We start from the raw sequence: 20,871 nt of genomic DNA, 5'->3' as shown, positions 1-20,871 counted from the left end.
TTCCGTATTTTTACCAGTAATATCTCCAATGTTAACACAAATAGTAAAGGCGATAACGGACACCCTTGCCTTGTGCCCTTCTCAATATTACATGCTTCAGTCAAACTATTGTTAACTATTATTCGGGCAGTTTGTTTTTGATATAATTTAAATAAGTTCTTAACACATTTTTAGTATTGTATTCTTGGGCATAATTATTTAATTCTTTTTAATCTCTTTTTTAACTTTTGTATTTACATTTTGATATTTATTGCCCTGTGACCAACGATCCACAGCCTCAACCAGAGTATGACAGACGACTTCTTTGGACTTTGGACAGCGGAGCAGCATTACATGTTACCTACAGAAAAGAGCTTTACACTGAGATGCACGAGCCTGAACCTGAACTTCATGAACTTTACTCTTTTTCCAATCATCCTGTTCAGGTCATGGGAAAAGGAACTGTCTACATTGAAGAGCTTGATGCTCTCATTCCAAATGTTTACTATGTTCCGTCTGCCAGTAGTAATTTGCTTAGTCAGAGTCATTTGTCTAGGTTTTCTCATTTTCAGGTCCACCATCTTGAAAAAGCAAGTTATATAGTCAAAGACGGAGATATTGTTGCTGAAACCGTGTTGATTGGTGGTGTTTATTACTTAAAACCAAAGCCTAAGCAGCAAGAGCAGGCAAGTATACAAGCTCCAAAAAGGGAAAGCACAGGCCCAGAGAGAGACGTCCCAGAGAGTGATCCTGTTGCTACTCCAAAGGTTCCTAAAGATAATAAAAAGACAAAAAAGACACAGGTTGCTCACAGCAAGCCTTCGGTATAAAAATTTAATAAATAAATAAAATTTATAATTTAATAATAAAATAAAAATTTAATAAATAAATAAATAAAATATTCAACTCCTCAGCCAACGAGGCATCGGTGTTAACCATGCTCCTTGTACTGCCCTTGTAGTTGGTTAAGTTCTTCAGTCCCTGCCATACTTGCCTCGGATCGTTGTCTGCTAAGTGGTTCTCCACCTTGTGTTTATATTGTTGTTTCACCATCCTAATGCCTCTTCTGAGATTTGCCCTGGCCTCTCTGTATCTGTCCCTGTCCCCTGCCTTAAAGGCAGAATCCCGGGCTCTCAGGAGTGTTCGTATCTCTGCAGTCATCCAGGGTTTACAGTTCCCGTAAACTCTAATGCACTTTTCTGTTGTTACACTATCAGTGCATGTTCTAATATAAGAGAGTACGGCATCTGTATATGCATTTAGATCTTGTTCTTCGAATACACTCCAGTCAGTGGTTTCAAAGCAGTCCTGCAACTGGCTGAGAGCACCCACTGGCCAGGTTTTGACCCTTTTTGTGACTGCCTGAGTTCTTTTCCTGAGAGGGACATACTTTGGGCACAACAGGAGTGAAAGATGGTCAGATGTACCCAGGTGGGGGAGAGGGAAAGCTCTGTATGCCTGTTTCAGATTGGAATACACGTGGTCTAAAGTGTTCTTCCCTCTGGTGGAAACTTGCACATACTGTACAAACATGGGGAGAACTGTCTTCAGACAAGCTTGATTGAAGTCCCCAGCCATGACAAGAGTGAGTTTGGGTGAGTTTGCTGCTGCCTGGTGATGACATCATAAAGCTTGGAAAGTGCCATGCTGACATTGGCATCAGGTGGAACATAAACAGCTGTAATAATTACCACAGTAATTTCTCTAGGCAGATAGAAAGGCCTGCATATAACAGTCATCAGTTCCACATCTGGGGAATTGTGGGATTCTCCAGACCCACAAAGGATCAATTCACACAGTGGATGTAACTGTGTCAGTCATGAACCCGGGAGGTGCCTTTCCGTAACCTTCTCACATTGGGTTACCTGCAACCTGGGTGAATTTTTCCTTCTGGGTGTATTTGTGTGTGAATTTTATTTGCACAAGACGTTGCCTCGTAAAGGGGGGCTTAAACAGTCTGGGAGGTAATTTAATCAGTTCTAACTGTTCCTGGTTAGTTCAACACAGTTCGATTAACTTCTGGCCGGTTTGGCGCTTAAACAGGATTTGAGACTTTTCTTCTGATGGGATTCCTTTTGCTTCCCCCCTTTGCTAATTGAGAGGAGACACTGCAAAGCTGCAAACCAGCAGGGGGTGCCAATCTCCAGCTCTTCCATGTTTCCCGAAATTCTTAGGGCCCACCTTGCTGAAATTCGCCAGATCTGAAAGATTTTCAAAGATTTATATTCTTTTCTGTTCTATATTTTATATCCCCAAGCAATCAAGCTATCCCCTCCTCTTCCCCACAAACGGGGCCTTATTTCCACTTTGTACATGCTCAGAGGAAAGGTGACTGCAGAAGAAAGCGGATGATTCAAGCCTTGAAAAGACCGCTGAATGTTTCTCATACTTTGTTCATCACAGGAAATGTGAAATCAACTGAATTTGTTCAATCCTAATAAGAAACCAGGATTTATTCTTTTAGTCCAAGGATTCCCCAGAAGAAGCACCAAGGGAGAGAGCAGCCATCTTAGTTTATGTTTCTCATACTTTGTTCATCACAGGAAATGGGAAATCAACTGAATTTGTCCAATCCTAATAAGAAACCAGGATTTATTTTTTTAGTCCAAGGATCCCCCAGAAGAAGCGCCAAGGGAGAGAGCAGCCATCTTAGTTTATGTTTCTCATACTTTGTTCATCACAGGAAATGGGAAATCAACTGAATTTGTCCAATCCTAATAAGAAACCAGGATTTATTCTTTTAGTCCAAGGATCCCCCAGAAGAAGCGCCAAGGGAGAGAGCAGCCATCTTAGTTTATTGTGGGGAAATCCAAAGACTTTGAAACTTCCTAAAGATTTGTGGCTTCCCCAGAGAAGAAAATTCCTCTGACATTTTCCCCTAGAAAGACAGATCTTTCCCTTGAAGATGCCACCAGATCCTTTGAGCGTTTTTCTCCAGAGCGAAGATCATTTGGGATGTCATGAGCTAAACAGAGAATCACAGGACTAGAAAGGGCCTCAGAGGTCTTCTAGTCCAACCCTCAGATCCAGGCAGGAAATTTAACACCATTCCAGTCTAACGGTTCTCCAGTCTATTCTTGAAACCTTCCAGCGATGGAGCCCTCACAATTCCAGGATGAAAATTATTCCACTGATTAATTGTTCTCACTGTCAGAAAATTTCTCCTTCTAGGTTGGGTCCCTCTGTAACAAGCCTCCACCCCTTATTTCCTCTCCTGCCCTCTGGGGCTTTGGAGAAGAGGTCAATCCCATTTTCTCTCTGACAGCCCCTCAAGTAAAGACAGACTGTTATTATGGCACACACGGAGACACAGACACACACACACCCCAAATTCTTCTGAGCGATAGGCTGGGCATACCTCGCTGTCTCAATGGTTCTTCATACCTTTCAACCTTCCTTTATCACCTTTGTTGCTCCTCTCTTGACTCTTTCTGGGCTCCCAGCATCTTTTTTGACTCGTGGGGACCAGAAGTGGACCCGGCATTCCAAGGGTGGGCCTCGCTAGTGCAGGAGAAACCGACATGATCATTTGATGCAGCCCAAGACTGCCCTGGCTTCTTTGGCAGCTCCACTTGATCCCCTTCCCCCACTTCCAGGGGCTCTGCGGGGTCTCCCCTCCCCCTCGCCTGCGCCCCTCCACTCAGGCCCAGATAACCCTCCTGCTTTTCCCAGCCCCCCATTTCTGCCCCTCCCCCCAAGAGGCGGAATGCTTGGAAGGGGATTTCCTGATGGAACTTTGCTTTCCTTTCCCCACCTGTCCAGCCGGGCATACCTTTTTTCTAATGGTTGGGATTGACCAATCACCAGCTTTTGCTCTGGATTGTTGCGTTATTGATTTCTCGGAGAGCGTTTCTCTCGCTGCGACTCCTGGAGGGCGGATCGCAGATTGAGGATCGCGGCCAGGATGGCGCTGCGCTCTGCGCCCCTCTTGCTCCTGGTGTTGGTGTCGGTCGCTCTGCGGGAGAGCTGCCTCGGTGAGTCCCTTTGGGGGCGTCGGAGGCTCCGGCCCCTTTATCCTCCTGGTGGGGATCCATCCAGGGAATCTCTCTCTGTCTCTCGCCTCTCCCCAACGATTATTCCCAGGAAGAGAATCCCGATTCGGTCCTCTCTCTAGTCCGCTCCCCCTCTGGCCCCTCTCCGAAGGGACCCCAAAGCGTGGATGGGACTTTCCTGCCTCCCCCCCCCAGGAGAGCCCCTCTGGGATCAGGACAAGGGAGGCCCCTCCAGAGGTCAGTCAAGTCTACCTGGGCGCCCCCGAGCGCAGTTCTTTCCCACCCCCAAAGTGGAGGTTGTGGGAAAGCGGCGTTTGCAGGGACCGGGTCAGTTCAAGAACTTCCTGGCTGCCTTCGCACAACGCCTCCGCCTGGGTCGCCTCTTTCCTGCCTTTGGCGGGGCTCGGTGGCTCTTTGTGGCTTCTGGTGCTGGGAGGACCCGGCTCGTTTCTGGACTCGCTTCCGTGTATTGGCAGACAAGGAGGCTGGAGCCCTCGGGTTAAGGCTGTCCTGGGAACGCAGCAGGAGGAGAGTCTGGAGAGATGCTCTCCTTGAATTGTCTTCCCGAGGATCCCCCCTAGATTGATTGTCACTGTTATGTCGTGAGTTCAGAAGAGCAGGAAAGACGCCAGGCAGTTGAGTACAGAAGAATCATTGCTTTATTGTAAGGCTGGAACTGTACTGGGAACTTGGGGTATCGAGCCACAATGTACATAGTCCTACAAGCTGGTAACAACCAATCAGATCGAACCCATATTACCGCCAAAGTTAACTGCTGACAGGACTGGAGACATCCTGTCTCGGTTGCTGGAGAACCGTTAGTACATAAGCTCGGTACATAACAGTCACTTTCCCCTGGATCCCCACCCCCCACCCCACCCTAAACCCCAAAATCCCCAGAGCTTCTTTCTAGGATAGGCGGGAATTTTTCCACCCCAAATCCTCCTCCTTCCATTTCAGGAGCCCCCAGCACGGGAGAGTTTGCAGAATCAAAAAGATTTAAAGTTTACTCTTATTCCATAGTAACCGGATAGGAGGTCTTGGGGTGTCCCTCGTTGTTCCTCAGAGAAACTCTCAAGGCAGCAGCTTTTCCAAAGGCATTTCCAAAACTCTCGGGATCTGAAGAATTATATAGTCTGGGCTGGAGGCGGAAGGAGAGAAGCCCCCCTGGATGGACGGAGAGCCTGAACTGAAGGGCTTGCTTGGACACAGACAGGCCCAAACTGACCAGCCCTTCCTGACCTGAGGAGGATTCGTGATTGTGGGGATGCCCAACCTGCGTTACATTCACACATTTCTCTTGTCAGGCAGATTCAGACTCCCTCACTACTCAGCCCCAGGAGGGGAAGAAGCGGATTGTGGATCAGGGAAGGTCCGATCCCCCCTCCTTCTGTCGGAGAAAAGCTCTGATCTGTTTGAAATCTCCCCAGAGCAGGAAGTAGATCTGGGGATGCCTCTCCCCAAAAGCTCTGAGAAGCCGCTGGGATTGTGGGGAGGAGGAGGCAGAAGGAGGCCAAGGCCTTTGCCTTGGGAGACTGGGAAGGACTGGGAGACCATACTGGAGGGACTGGGCAGTGGGACTACAGGTAGTCCTCGACTTACAACAGTTCATTTAGTGACTGTTCAAAGTTACAACGTCATTGAAAAAAGTGACTTATCACCATTTTAAGCCCTTATGACCATTTTCACGTGACCAGGATTTGGATGCTTGGTGTTCTGGGACAGGCACGTTGTATTGCAAATTTAATTCCTTGTTGAGACACTTATTGGTCTGTTTAAGCGAATTTAGTCACATTTAACGGCCCTTTCCAGACAGTGAACTCATAAAGCACCTGGTTCATCTGAAATACCTTTATTTGCATGTAGAAGGTGGTTACAGCAGAGAAGGTGTGGTCAGTTGAATCTGGCCGGAGCTTTAAGGTCAAAAGACAGTAACAGGATTACTGTCCGCATGGCTTGTGTTCAGATGTTACAATGGAGGATGGAACACAAGGGAGCAAGGAGAAGGAGGAAGTCCAACCCAGAAGGGGTGGATCCTAGTACAGCATCATGAGCAGGATAGGAAATACATCACAAAGGGGGAAGGTACTGGCAGACCCAATTAGCATATTGGTAATTTCCCAAGAACAGCCACGTGGTGGCAGCACACTTGGCCACTCACTGGTTCTTATTTATGACGGTTGCACTGGTCCAGTTTCGCAACCTTCGGATAAGCAAAGTCAAAGGAGAAGCCAGATTCACTTAACAACAGGGTTATTAATTTAACAACTACAACAATTCACTTAACAACTGTGGCAAAAAAATCGTAAAATGGAGCAAAGCTCACTTTAAAAAATGTCTCTTAGCAGCAAAAAATGTGGCCTCAATTATGTTCGTAAGTGGAGGACTGCCTGCATTTATTTCTCTGGGGGGCTTTGGAGGTCCTGCCCTTTTCCGTGCAGACCCGGGTTCTGCCCAAATAAGTCCCGTGAAGGATCCGGAAAATGATCTTTAAACTCTTTGGTGCCCTGGAAGAATTTCTGACCTGAAGAGCTTTCAGAATGGAGACCAAGAAGGGGCCTTGCAGATTTTCCAGCTTAATCTATTTCCCAGGAGCATTTTATTCATTTTATTTTCTTTTAATTCTTTTAATCCACTTACAAGCTGTTGTTTTTCTGTTCATTGGGCAGCCTCAGAGTCTCTTCCGTGTTTGTATTTTAACAATGTAAACTAAACAGTGACTTAATATGATTTTCTTTTGTCATTGTTAGTCAAGTTTAGCATAGTTTTATGTCTTGTGAATTTAGTTTGTCTTCCAATCCAAGGAACGGCTGAAAAAACTCTGATGCTGCTCGGTTTGGAGTTTGCATGATAGAAACTGAAATAATGTTGTATGTTTATCTTGGATTCCCCAGAGGGGTGACAGGACCCTCCATACAGAGGCTGAGTTTGGGGAGAGTGTAAAGTCGTGTGCTTCACAGAGAGGTGGACACAGAGCTGGGTAACGATGAGTTTATTCAGAACAGAACGAACTGGGGAAACAGGGGAAACCTGGCGTCTATTTGTACCTGCCCAGGTAGATGGCATCCAATCAGTTCAAACCTGGGCTTCCCGCCAGTGTAGGTGACCAATGGGTTTAAATCCTGGCTTCCCGCCAGGCTGACCATGCCTAGGGCTGTCAACAGCTTAACTCATTAGGCTTATCCCGCGTGAGTGGTTATCGCCTGGAGCTGTCCAACCCCCCTGCAGGCACGTTGTATTGCAAATTTAATTCCTTGTTGAGACACTTATTGGTCTGTTTAAGCGAATTTAGTCACATTTAACGGCCCTTTCCAGACAGTGAACTCATAAAGCACCTGGTTCATCTGAAATACCTTTATTTGCATGTAGAAGGTGGTTACAGCAGAGAAGGTGTGGTCAGTTGAATCTGGCCGGAGCTTTAAGGTCAAAAGACAGTAACAGGATTACTGTCCGCATGGCTTGTGTTCAGATGTTACAATGGAGGATGGAACACAAGGGAGCAAGGAGAAGGAGGAAGTCCAACCCAGAAGGGGTGGATCCTAGTACAGCATCATGAGCAGGATAGGAAATACATCACAAAGGGGGAAGGTACTGGCAGACCCAATTAGCATATTGGTAATTTCCCAAGAACAGCCACGTGGTGGCAGCACACTTGGCCACTCACTGGTTCTTATTTATGACGGTTGCACTGGTCCAGTTTCGCAACCTTCGGATAAGCAAAGTCAAAGGAGAAGCCAGATTCACTTAACAACAGGGTTATTAATTTAACAACTACAACAATTCACTTAACAACTGTGGCAAAAAAATCGTAAAATGGAGCAAAGCTCACTTTAAAAAATGTCTCTTAGCAGCAAAAAATGTGGCCTCAATTATGTTCGTAAGTGGAGGACTGCCTGCATTTATTTCTCTGGGGGGCTTTGGAGGTCCTGCCCTTTTCCGTGCAGACCCGGGTTCTGCCCAAATAAGTCCCGTGAAGGATCCGGAAAATGATCTTTAAACTCTTTGGTGCCCTGGAAGAATTTCTGACCTGAAGAGCTTTCAGAATGGAGACCAAGAAGGGGCCTTGCAGATTTTCCAGCTTAATCTATTTCCCAGGAGCATTTTATTCATTTTATTTTCTTTTAATTCTTTTAATCCACTTACAAGCTGTTGTTTTTCTGTTCATTGGGCAGCCTCAGAGTCTCTTCCGTGTTTGTATTTTAACAATGTAAACTAAACAGTGACTTAATATGATTTTCTTTTGTCATTGTTAGTCAAGTTTAGCATAGTTTTATGTCTTGTGAATTTAGTTTGTCTTCCAATCCAAGGAACGGCTGAAAAAACTCTGATGCTGCTCGGTTTGGAGTTTGCATGATAGAAACTGAAATAATGTTGTATGTTTATCTTGGATTCCCCAGAGGGGTGACAGGACCCTCCATACAGAGGCTGAGTTTGGGGAGAGTGTAAAGTCGTGTGCTTCACAGAGAGGTGGACACAGAGCTGGGTAACGATGAGTTTATTCAGAACAGAACGAACTGGGGAAACAGGGGAAACCTGGCGTCTATTTGTACCTGCCCAGGTGGATGGCATCCAATCAGTTCAAACCTGGGCTTCCCGCCAGTGTAGGTGACCAATGGGTTTAAATCCTGGCTTCCCGCCAGGCTGACCATGCCTAGGGCTGTCAACAGCTTAACTCATTAGGCTTATCCCGCGTGAGCGGTTATCGCCTGGAGCTGTCCAACCCCCCTGCAGGCACGTTGTATTGCAAATTTAATTCCTTGTTGAGACACTTATTGGTCTGTTTAAGCAAATTTAGTCACATTTAACGGCCCTTTCCAGACAGTGAACTCATAAAGCACCTGGTTCATCTGAAATACCTTTATTTGCATGTAGAAGGTGGTTACAGAAGAGAAGGTGTGGTCAGTTGAATCTGGCCGGAGCTTTAAGGTCAAAAGACAGTAACAGGATTACTGTCCGCATGGCTTGTGTTCAGATGTTACAATGGAGGATGGAACACAAGGGAGCAAGGAGAAGGAGGAAGTCCAACCCAGAAGGGGTAGATCCTAGTACAGCATCATGAGCAGGATAGGAAATACATCACAAAGGGGGAAGGTACTGGCAGACCCAATTAGCATATTGGTAATTTCCCAAGAACAGCCACGTGGTGGCAGCACACTTGGCCACTCACTGGTTCTTATTTATGACGGTTGCACTGGTCCAGTTTCGCAACCTTCGGATAAGCAAAGTCAAAGGAGAAGCCAGATTCACTTAACAACAGGGTTATTAATTTAACAACTACAACAATTCACTTAACAACTGTGGCAAAAAAATCGTAAAATGGAGCAAAGCTCACTTTAAAAAATGTCTCTTAGCAGCAAAAAATGTGGCCTCAATTATGTTCGTAAGTGGAGGACTGCCTGCATTTATTTCTCTGGGGGGCTTTGGAGGTCCTGCCCTTTTCCGTGCAGACCCGGGTTCTGCCCAAATAAGTCCCGTGAAGGATCCGGAAAATGATCTTTAAACTCTTTGGTGCCCTGGAAGAATTTCTGACCTGAAGAGCTTTCAGAATGGAGACCAAGAAGGGGCCTTGCAGATTTTCCAGCTTAATCTATTTCCCAGGAGCATTTTATTCATTTTATTTTCTTTTAATTCTTTTAATCCACTTACAAGCTGTTGTTTTTCTGTTCATTGGGCAGCCTCAGAGTCTCTTCCGTGTTTGTATTTTAACAATGTAAACTAAACAGTGACTTAATATGATTTTCTTTTGTCATTGTTAGTCAAGTTTAGCATAGTTTTATGTCTTGTGAATTTAGTTTGTCTTCCAATCCAAGGAACGGCTGAAAAAACTCTGATGCTGCTCGGTTTGGAGTTTGCATGATAGAAACTGAAATAATGTTGTATGTTTATCTTGGATTCCCCAGAGGGGTGACAGGACCCTCCATACAGAGGCTGAGTTTGGGGAGAGTGTAAAGTCGTGTGCTTCACAGAGAGGTGGACACAGAGCTGGGTAACGATGAGTTTATTCAGAACAGAACGAACTGGGGAAACAGGGGAAACCTGGCGTCTATTTGTACCTGCCCAGGTAGATGGCATCCAATCAGTTCAAACCTGGGCTTCCCGCCAGTGTAGGTGACCAATGGGTTTAAATCCTGGCTTCCCGCCAGGCTGACCATGCCTAGGGCTGTCAACAGCTTAACTCATTAGGCTTATCCCGCGTGAGTGGTTATCGCCTGGAGCTGTCCAACCCCCCTGCAGGCACGTTGTATTGCAAATTTAATTCCTTGTTGAGACACTTATTGGTCTGTTTAAGCGAATTTAGTCACATTTAACGGCCCTTTCCAGACAGTGAACTCATAAAGCACCTGGTTCATCTGAAATACCTTTATTTGCATGTAGAAGGTGGTTACAGCAGAGAAGGTGTGGTCAGTTGAATCTGGCCGGAGCTTTAAGGTCAAAAGACAGTAACAGGATTACTGTCCGCATGGCTTGTGTTCAGATGTTACAATGGAGGATGGAACACAAGGGAGCAAGGAGAAGGAGGAAGTCCAACCCAGAAGGGGTGGATCCTAGTACAGCATCATGAGCAGGATAGGAAATACATCACAAAGGGGGAAGGTACTGGCAGACCCAATTAGCATATTGGTAATTTCCCAAGAACAGCCACGTGGTGGCAGCACACTTGGCCACTCACTGGTTCTTATTTATGACGGTTGCACTGGTCCAGTTTCGCAACCTTCGGATAAGCAAAGTCAAAGGAGAAGCCAGATTCACTTAACAACAGGGTTATTAATTTAACAACTACAACAATTCACTTAACAACTGTGGCAAAAAAATCGTAAAATGGAGCAAAGCTCACTTTAAAAAATGTCTCTTAGCAGCAAAAAATGTGGCCTCAATTATGTTCATAAGTGGAGGACTGCCTGCATTTATTTCTCTGGGGGGCTTTGGAGGTCCTGCCCTTTTCCGTGCAGACCCGGGTTCTGCCCAAATAAGTCCTGTGAAGGATCCGGAAAATGATCTTTAAACTCTTTGGTGCCCTGGAAGAATTTCTGACCTGAAGAGCTTTCAGAATGGAGACCAAGAAGGGGCCTTGCAGATTTTCCAGCTTAATCTATTTCCCAGGAGCATTTTATTCATTTTATTTTCTTTTAATTCTTTTAATCCACTTACAAGCTGTTGTTTTTCTGTTCATTGGGCAGCCTCAGAGTCTCTTCCGTGTTTGTATTTTAACAATGTAAACTAAACAGTGACTTAATATGATTTTCTTTTGTCATTGTTAGTCAAGTTTAGCATAGTTTTATGTTTTGTGAATTTAGTTTGTCTTCCAATCCAAGGAACGGCTGAAAAAACTCTGATGCTGCTCGGTTTGGAGTTTGCATGATAGAAACTGAAATAATGTTGTATGTTTATCTTGGATTCCCCAGAGGGGTGACAGGACCCTCCATACAGAGGCTGAGTTTGGGGAGAGTGTAAAGTCGTGTGCTTCACAGAGAGGCGGACACAGAGCTGGGTAACGATGAGTTTATTCAGAACAGAACGAACTGGGGAAACAGGGGAAACCTGGCGTCTATTTGTACCTGCCCAGGTGGATGGCATCCAGTCAGTTCAAACCTGGGCTTCCCACCAGTGTAGGTGACCAATGGGTTTAAATCCTGGCTTCCCGCCAGGCTGACCATGCCTAGGGCTGTCAACAGCTTAACTCATTAGGCTTATCCCGCGTGAGCGGTTATCGCCTGGAGCTGTCCAACCCCCCTACTGATCTGCACCATCAGCCTCCTGCTGTGCTGTCCTTTGTGTATGCTGGGAGGCATACACTGCACCCCTTCCCCCATAGTGAGGAGGATCCTCTTTCCCTTCCTTCTTAACTATATACAGCTTATTTACAATTTTTACATTTAACCCTCCAGATTCCTCCTCCCCCCAGGCTTAAGAGCGAACATAATCACTGAGGTAGCTGGGGGCTCTGTGTGTCCTGTTTGATCTTCTCAGGCTTGGCTCTGTAGTGGTTTCGGTTCTGCTTCCTGTTCCTTGGTCTGGTTGTGTTGGTCTGATTTGTGTGTGTGCATGTGTTCCTGTGTTGGCTCTTTGTGACCTGCTGCCCTCAGGCTCTTGCCTACTTTCCCTGTCAGCTCCCTGCCAGGCAGATGGATGCCCCCAAACCCTTCCTGCTGTTCTTCTGGGTGACTGTGACTGTGGCTGTGTGTGTGTTTGTGTTTGCTCTGCCTCCTCCCTTGCTGTTTCCATTGATTCTCCACCCGTCCTCTCAGGGGCTGTCTTCCTTAGTTGATCTAAGTGTCTCCTCCACAGGAGTCCCCCCTCCCCCCTTACTCTGTAGGAGAGGGGGCCTGTCTGTTCCACCACTTCACCTGACACCCATGGATGGCCTGTGCTGTAATTTCTGGCCCAGATCTGCTCCCCTATGTTGAAATTGGTTTTGAGGGTTGTGGGTTCTGTGTCTGCTGATACCCTGTCTGGGTGGAGTCTGTCTAACGTAGTTATGAGGCGTCTGCCCCACCTGAGCTCCGCTGGGCTCTTTCCTGTGGCTGTGCAGGGTGTTGCGTGTTGATGGAGGAGGAATGTGGCCAGTCTCTGTTTCCAGTCCCCTTGTACTATTCGTTTGAGTGCATCCTTGGTAGTCCGCACGAACCTCTCTGCCAACCCGTTACTGGCAGGGTGAAAGGGCGCTGAAGTGGCATGCCTAATCCCCAAGGTCCTCAGGAACCCCTGGAAATCCGAGGAGGTAAATTGCGCTCCATTATCAGATACTACTACATCTGGTAGCCCATGTGTGGCAAACACTCCCCTTAGTGCCTGTATTGTGCCCGCTGATGTCATGTTGGACACAGGTACCACCTCTAACCACTTGGAGTGACTATCCACGATGACTAAGAAGGTGTGTCCCTGAAATGGCCCCGCATAATCTATATGGAGTTTGTTCCCACTTGTGGACTGGAGCGTGTGCCTGCTCTGGGCGAGACCTTTGGCATGTGTAACATCCTGCTACCAACCCCTCTATTTCTTTATCCAACCCAGGCCACCACAGGTAACTCCTAGCCAGAGCCTTCATCCTTACCACTCCCGGGTGATCCTCGTGAAGGGACTGAAGGACTTTCTCCCTAGGTTTTGTGGGGATTATGACCCTACTTCCCCACAGCAGGCAGCCTTTATGCGTCGACAGCTCGTGCCTCCTCGTAAAAAATGCTGTGAACTCTGGTCCCGGTGACTTGTCTTGCCACCCGTTGCTAACCCAGGACTGAATTCTGCTAAGAATCTTATCCCTGGGGGTTTCAGCTGCTATGTCGCTAGCGTCTAATGGGCACTCAGCCAGCTCCTGTATTGCTAATATCTGATTAGCAGGAGCGGGGTCTGGTCCAGCCTCCCTTAGGGGGAGTCTGCTGAGTCCGTCAGCATGTCCCATTTCCTTCCCTGGTCTATGGATCAGCTTACAGGAGTATGCTGACAGAAAAATGGACCAACGAAGCATCCTTGGTGATAGGATCTGTGGCGTTTGCTTCTCCGTGGTGAATAGTCCCAGCAGGGGCTTGTGATCCATGTAAATGAGGAACTCCCTCCCATACAGGTAGTCGTGGAACTTTTTTACCCCCGCGACCACTGCCAGCGCCTCCTTATCTATCTGCGCGTAGTTTCTCTCTGCCGCTGACAGGGTCCGGGAATAGTATGCTATGGGAGCCTGCGTGCCATCCTCCCTTAGGTGGCTGAGGACCGCCCCTATCCCATAAGGGGATGCATCGCATGCTAGGCAGATGGGCTGGTCCTCCCTGAAGTGAGTGAGCGTTGCGTCCCTGGCTAGCATGTTCTTAAGGGTCCTGAACACGCTTGTGTGTGTGGCAATCCAGTCCCAGGGTGTTTGTTTGTCCAGGAGCCTGTGCAAGGGCTCCGCGATGGTTGCCTTGTGCGGCAGGAATGTATGATAAAAATTTAAGAGACCAAGGAACGCTTGCAGTTCCGCTTTGTTTTTTGGAATTGGGGCTTCCTTGATAGCCCTCACCTTGGAGGCTGACGGGTGGATGCCCTGAGCGTCTATCCTGAATCCCAGAAACTCCGTCTCCGTGACCCCAATTTTACACTTGTCCCTTTTCAGTCTTAGACCCACATCCCTAAAACGACCGAGTACCGCTCTTAGCCGTGATGCCAGGACGTCCTCCGAGCTGGCCGCTATGAGGACATCGTCGAAATACGGGCAAACCCCGGGGATCCCCTTTAGCATTTTTTCCATGACTTCCTGGAAAATCCCCAGAGCTACGCTCACTCCGAATTGCAGTCGGTTTACCTGGAACGCCCCTTTGTGGGTGATGATCGTCTGGGCCCTTGCTGCCTCGGGGTCTACCGGCAGCTGCTGATAAGCCTGGGCAAGATCTAATTTTGTGAATACCGCCCCGCCTTGCAGGGATGCCAGGATGCTGCTTACGGCGGGAACCGGGTAAGAATGCGCACTTAACGCCCGGTTGATTGTCCCTTTGTAATCTGCGCAGATTCTAATGTCCCCATTTGCCTTTAACGGGGTGACTATGGGGGTCTCCCAATCTGCCCCATCTACCGGCGTCAGCACCCCCTGTTCCACTAACTTATCCAGTTCCTGCTCAATTTATGCTTGAGTGCAAAGGGAACTCTCCTCACCTTCATCCTGACCGGCGGGACTAGGGGATTTAATTTAAAAGAAATCGGGGCCCCGGTGTACCTCCCCAACCATTCGTCGAAGACATCCGTGAACTCCCTTCAGATGCCCTCCAGAGAGGGGTGGCTCTGCGTTTGGTGGATCCCGGTGATCCCAATGCCCAACGCCCTGAACCACCCTAGCCCCACAAGGCTGGTCCGTTGCCCTTCGACAACCAGCACGCTCAACTTCCCCTTAAACCCTTTGTAGTGGACCGTCACCGCCGCCTCCCCCCTGACTTTAATCGGAGAGTTATGGAAGTCTGAGAGGGTCAGTTTGGATGGCCTCAGGGGAACCCGCTGGCCGCTCCGCTTGCAGATCTTGCTGAATGTCCACGCGGAGATAATGGATACGGCTGACCCAGAGTCAAGTTCCATTACGCAGGGGACCCCTTGAATTTTGACCCTCAGTTTGATTTTTGGAATGAGGGGTGGGTGTCCCCCGGTTTCGCAAACAGCCGACCGTCCCGCCGTGTGGCTAACCGTAAGCCTCGGCAACCGCTCCCCTGTACCTGTGGCCAGCTGGAAATCCGCCTCCACCTCGTGTAGACTGTCCCTCGGCCGGCTCCGACAGACTGCCGCGATGTGGCCGGTCTTCCCGCACACTCTGCACTTCACCGATTTGAAACGGCAGGTAGACCGGGGGTGCTGTCCTCCGCAGCTGGCGCAACGGGTAGATCGGTTGGAGGTTCCTGACCTGCAGCCGATGCACGGGGTAAACCGGTGTTGTCCGAGTGAGCCGGGCTGGGTAGACCTGGGGCCCCTGCCGCACTGCTGGGTAGACCGGGAGCGATGGGCGCTGCAGCCGGAAAACTGGGTAGACCAGGGGCCGCTCGTTCCACATCCACACTCCTGATACCGCTGCTCGGCTGCCGCTGGGTGTTGCTCCTTCACGCGGTCCCGGGAGTAGGTGGTCGATCGCTGTTGGCGGTGGATGGCGTCTACCTCGAAGTCTCCCCCTTCTGCGTCGCCGTGGCCGGACAGCTGATGGATGGCCCCGTTCTCCCTTGCGTCAGACTCCTCCGCTACGTCCCAGGCTAAGAACTCCTCCTGGACGTCCCGAAGGGTCAGCTTCTGCTTGGCAAACATCTTCTGCCGCAGCTTCCGGTCCCTTAGCCCGCAGACGATCCGATCTCGCAGACGGACTTCAAGGTTGTCGAAGTTGCAGAGTCTCGCCGCTTGCTGCAGGGCAGCCATGTATTGCTTCGCGGTCTCGCCTGGACGCTGGTCCCGTTTCTCGAAATGGTACCGCCAAACTATCTCTGATGTTTCGGGCTTAAAATGCTCCGTTAGTTTAGTTATCAGTTCGCTGTACCCGACGGCGTGAATGTCGTCGGGCGCGCAAAGACCAACCGCCAGCTGGTACGTCTCCGTGCCACAGCTGCAGAGTAGCGCCGCTTCTCTCTGTTGGTCATCCTTGACCCCATTCGCCCGTAGGTAGCACTTGAGCTGACCTACGAACGCCTCCCACTCCTCAGGGCGGTTGCTGTTGAAGATGGGGTATTGTCCCAGTTGTGCCATTACCTCGGTCGGGGTCGTCCTGCGTCGGTTCCTGAGCTGCCGATGGGGGTTCGTCCGCGGCTAGCGTTTTCCGGAGCAGGATCCCATCCTCATCGCCAGTGTAAAGTCGTGTGCTTCACAGAGAGGCGGACACAGAGCTGGGTAACGATGAGTTTATTCAGAACAGAACGAACTGGGGAAACAGGGGAAACCTGGCGTCTATTTGTACCTGCCCAGGTGCATGGCATCCAATCAGTTCAAACCTGGGCTTCCCGCCAGGCGTGAGCGGTTATCGCCTGGAGCTGTCCAACCCCCCTGCTGATCTGCACCATCAGCCTCCTGCTGTGCTGTCCTTTGTGTATGCTGGGAGGCATACACTGCAGAGAGGACCCCAGCAGAGCCCCCCCACCCAACCCAATATGGCAGTTGGCAGCAGGAACTCCCAAGCAGACTCAGTGGGGACAGGGGGTGGGGCCAGGGTGGAGAGGCCCCGAGGGGTTTCTGCCAGGTGAGGGGAATTCTGGGAATTGAAGTTCAAATGGCTGAGAAACTAATTTAGGCCTTTATGTTGAGAGTCACTGATCATGTGAAAAGTTGGGTAGCCACGATCAGCCCCCTCCCAAGCTTTGTGGAAGGCCTTGCTGGAAGGGGGGAGTGTGCACTTGGGGCAGGTAAAGTTTGGGGGGCCTGACCTTTCCCTCCTCTCTAACCACACCTTCCCTGCCCTCCCACCCTTCAGGCCCTCCAAAAAGCTGCTTCTTTCTCTCTCAGTCGCTCCCCCCTCCCACCTCCTGCCTCCTCTTCCATCCTCTCCCCCTTTCTCCTCCCCCCCAGCTCTCCTCCTCCTCCTTCTTTCCGCCCAGAGCCTCAGACTGGAGCCTCCAAAGGATGAGGGACCTTGAGTGGAGCCCCCTAACTCTGCCCCTCTGCGTCCCTTCCAGGTGCCTCCTCACACTCCCTGAAGTTTCTCGTCACTTTCATCTCGGAGCCCAGTCAGGGGCAGCCCCAGTTTGTCATTGTGGGGTACATGGACAGTCAGGTCTTTGTTCACTACGACAGCAACAGCCAGAGGGTGGAACCTCGAGTCTCCTGGATGGAGAAGTTGAAGGAGGAGCCCCAGTACTGGGACACTGTGACCCAGATATCACGTGGTGCGGAGGAGAGGTTCAGAGAAGAACTGAAGATTCTGAGGCTTGGCTACAATCAGAGCGAAGGTGAGCGATGGGTCGGGTGGCTCCTCCTGCCCCATAATTCCCTTCCCAAGAACCAGAGGGGGGAGAAAGGAGGGTCCCTTGAAAGGGAAAGTCTGCTTCCCCACATTTAAAAAGGTTTTGAATATGTTTATTCTTTTTAAAAAATCAGTATAAGCTTGTCATTGCCTCCATAGCTGAAGTTTTCTGCCAGTTGCAATTAATAAAAACATTTTTTTAAAGTTATCCCTCCATCTCTCTGGATATTGATAGGATGTGGAGATGGATATAAACTGAGTTCAAAGAGACCGAAATCTCCCCTCCCCCCCCATGAAGTTGGGGGGTCCTGGCCTTGGTGGACCCACTGCTGTGGGGGAGGGAGGGGATCCCAGGTCTCTCCCCTCTCGGAAAAGAAGCAAGTGGATCCTAAGGAGAACTTGGGGGAAGCAGGTCCCTGTTTTTCTGTGTTTCCACCTGAGACAAATGAGGGATCAACTGCAGATCCATCTGGGCTGACTAGATCCCCCTCTTTCACCTCTTTTTAGAGAGATGAGGCCCCCAAAATGGCAGGAGCTTCTTCTTCTCATCCTCCATCTGGAAAGAGAGGCCAGGAGGCCAAATGGGCAGGGATCACTTCCAGGATCCTCCTAATCTTTAGGGGGAAAAGGAGAAAAAAAGAAAGAAATCCCCATTTGGGGCCCTTCCTGAGTTGCTCAGAGCGCTGGTGGCTTCCCATCCTTGGTCCCTCAGGCTGGACTCCTGCGCTGCCCTCTTGCTGGGGCTTCCCTGGAGGGGGGAGGCCATCTTCTGCAGCCCCCCCACCACCTTCTGCCATCTTTGGGGCACGTTTTACCTTCAAGGAACCTGATTTAGGGGAGATTGCAAGCAAATTTCTGTTCTGCCCCTGATCCCCGAGGATCCCCCCAGATCCCTCCAGGCCCCTTGTGGCCTCTCAGGGGAGCAGAGCTGGGCCCAGAGAGCTCCCCCTGGTGGAGGAAGGAGAGTGGCCAGAGTGGAGGGGAGCCTCTTTTCCAGGCCAAACAGCCCCAAATGTCCCAACCTTTCCTCAAAGGGAGGCTGCTTCAACCCTCCCATCCCCTGGGTCTCCTCTCTGGACCTTCCCCAGATCCTTCCTGTCCTCTTTTAAGGCCTGGTGACCAGAACTGCACCCAATATTCCAGATGTGGTGGCACCCTTGATTTACGCAAAGGCTTTATCACATTAGCCTCTGTGTTTTCAATACATTTTAATGGTCTCTGATATCCTGTTTGCCTTTTAAAAATTTATATATAATTTGTATTGAACCTTTCCAACAAAAGATAAGAACTAATTTTGTTGTTGTAGTTGTTAGCTGCAAAGACGTGTCCGACCCATCGCGACCCTATGGACAACGTTTCTCCAGGCCTTCCTGTCCTCTACCATCTTCTGGAGTCCATTTAAGCTCACGCCTACTGCTTCAGTGACTCTATCCAGCCACCTCATTCTCTGTTGTCTCTTTCTTCTATTGCCCTCAATCTTTCCCAGCATTAGGCTCTTCTGCAGTGAGTCCTTCCTTCTCATTAGGTGGCCAAAGTATTTGAGTTTTAGCTTCAGGATCTGGCCTTCTAAAGAGCAGTCGGGGTTGATCTTCTCTAGGACTGACCGGTTTGATCCCCTTGCAGTCCAAGGGACTCGCAGGAGTCTTCTCCAGCACCATAGTTCAAAGGCGTCAATACTTTGGCGCTCAGCCTTTCTTATGGTCCAACTTTCACTGCCATACATTACAACTGGGAAGACCATAGCCTTGACTATATGCACTTTCGTTGACAGGGTGATGTCTCTGCTTTTTAGTGTGCTGTCTAGATTTGCCATGGCTTTCCTCCCGAGGAGCAAGCGTCTTTTAATTTCTTGGCTACAGTCCCCATCTGCAGTGATCTTGGAGCCCAGGAAAATAAAATCTGTTACTACCTCCATTTCTTCCCCATCTATTTGCCAGGAATTGAGAGGGCCGGATGCCATGATCTTGGTTTTCTTAATGTTAAGTTTCAACCCAAGTTTTGCACTCTCCTTCACCTGCAACACAAGGCTCTTTAATTCTTCTTCACTTTCTGCCATTAGAGTGGTATCATCTGCATATCTTAGGTTGTTGATATTTCTTCCAGCAATCTTAATTCCAACTTTTGATTCATCTAGCCCTGCCTTTCTCATGATGTGCTCTGCATATAAGTTAAATAGGCAGGGCGACAGTATACAGCCTTGCCGGACTCCTTGCCAAATTTTGAACCAATCAGTGGTTCCGTGTCCAGTTCTCACTGTTGCTTCTTGGCCCGCATATAGGTTTCTCAAGAGACAAATAAGATGGTCTGGTACGCCCATCTCTTTAAGAACTTGCCACAGTTTGTTATGATACACACAATCAAAGGCTTTAGCATAGTCAATGAAGCAGAAGTAGATGTTTTTCTGGAACTCTCTAGCTTTCTCCATGATCCAGCATATGTTGGCAATTTGATCTCTAGTTCCTCTGCCTCTTCGAAATCCTGCCTGTACTTCTGGTAGTTCTCTATCCACATACTGCTAGAGTCTAGCTTGTAGGATTTTAAGCATTACTAGAATGAGAAATGAGTGCAATGATGCGATAGTTTGAACATTCTTTGGCACCACCTTTCTTTGGAATTGGAATGTAAACTGATCATTTCCAATCCTGTGGCCACTGCTGGGTTTTCCAAATTTGCTGGCAAATTGAGTGTAGCACTTTTACTGCATTGTCTTTTAAGATTTTGAATAGCTCAGCTGGAATACTGTCACCTCCATTAGCTTTGTTGTTACTCAGCTTTTCTAAGGCCCACTTCACTTCACATTCTAGGATGTCTGGCTCGAGGTCAGTGACCACCTCATTGTGATTATCAGGGACATTAAGCTCATTCTTGTATAGTTCTTCTGTGTAATGTTGCCACCTCTTCTTAATCTCTTCTGCCTCTGTTAGGTCCCTGCCATTTTGGTCCTTTATCATGCCCATTTTTGCGTGAAACGTTCCCTTCATCTCTCCAATTTTCTTAAAAAGATCTCTGGTCCTCCCTATTCTATTGTTTTCTTCTATTTCTTTGCATTGTTCATTTAAGAAGGCATTCTTATCTCTTCTAGCTATTCTCTGGAATTATGTATTCAATTGGGCGTAACTTTTTTTTCTCCCTTGCCTTTTGCTTCCCTCCTTTCCTCAGCTATTTGCAAAGCTTCCTCAGACAGCCATTTTGCTTTCTTGCATTTCTTTTTCTTTGGGATGGTTTTGGTTGCTACCTGTTCTACAATGTTGCAAACCTCTGTCCATAGTTCTTCAGGCACTCTGTCTATCAGATCTAATTCCTTAAATCTATTTGTCACCTCTACTGTATATTCAACAGGGATATAATTTAATTCATACCTAAGTGACCTAGTGCTTTTCCCTACTTTCTTCAGTTTAAGCCTAAACTTTGCAATGAGAAGCTCATGGTCTGAGCCACAGTCAGCTCCTGGTCTTGTTTTACTGACTGTATAGAGCTTCTCCATCTTTGGCTGCAGAGCACATAGTCAATCTGATTTCT

At 48.5% G+C, this 20,871-nt stretch overlaps 1 protein-coding gene across 1 annotated transcript in view; it reads left to right on the top strand.

The window, feature by feature from the left end:
* Window positions 1-3,852: 3,852 nt before the first annotated feature.
* LOC308661365 (major histocompatibility complex class I-related gene protein-like) overlaps window positions 3,853-20,871 on the top strand; it is a gene marked incomplete at its 3' end in the record, with an annotated part of 33,877 nt that continues 16,858 nt past the window's right edge. The window contains exons 1-2 of the mRNA XM_081316286.1: window positions 3,853-3,953; window positions 17,066-17,338. Of these exons, the coding sequence (XP_081172412.1) occupies window positions 3,884-3,953; window positions 17,066-17,338 (343 nt within the window). The 5' untranslated portion in view covers window positions 3,853-3,883. The remainder of the gene's footprint in view (window positions 3,954-17,065; window positions 17,339-20,871) is intronic.

This window comes from Vipera berus, assembly GCF_964194415.1.
Source record: "Vipera berus genome assembly, chromosome: 2".
NCBI lineage: Eukaryota > Metazoa > Chordata > Lepidosauria > Squamata > Viperidae > Vipera > Vipera berus.
Note: the sequence above shows the minus strand (reverse complement) of the source record. Positions and strands in the feature narration are given on the sequence as shown.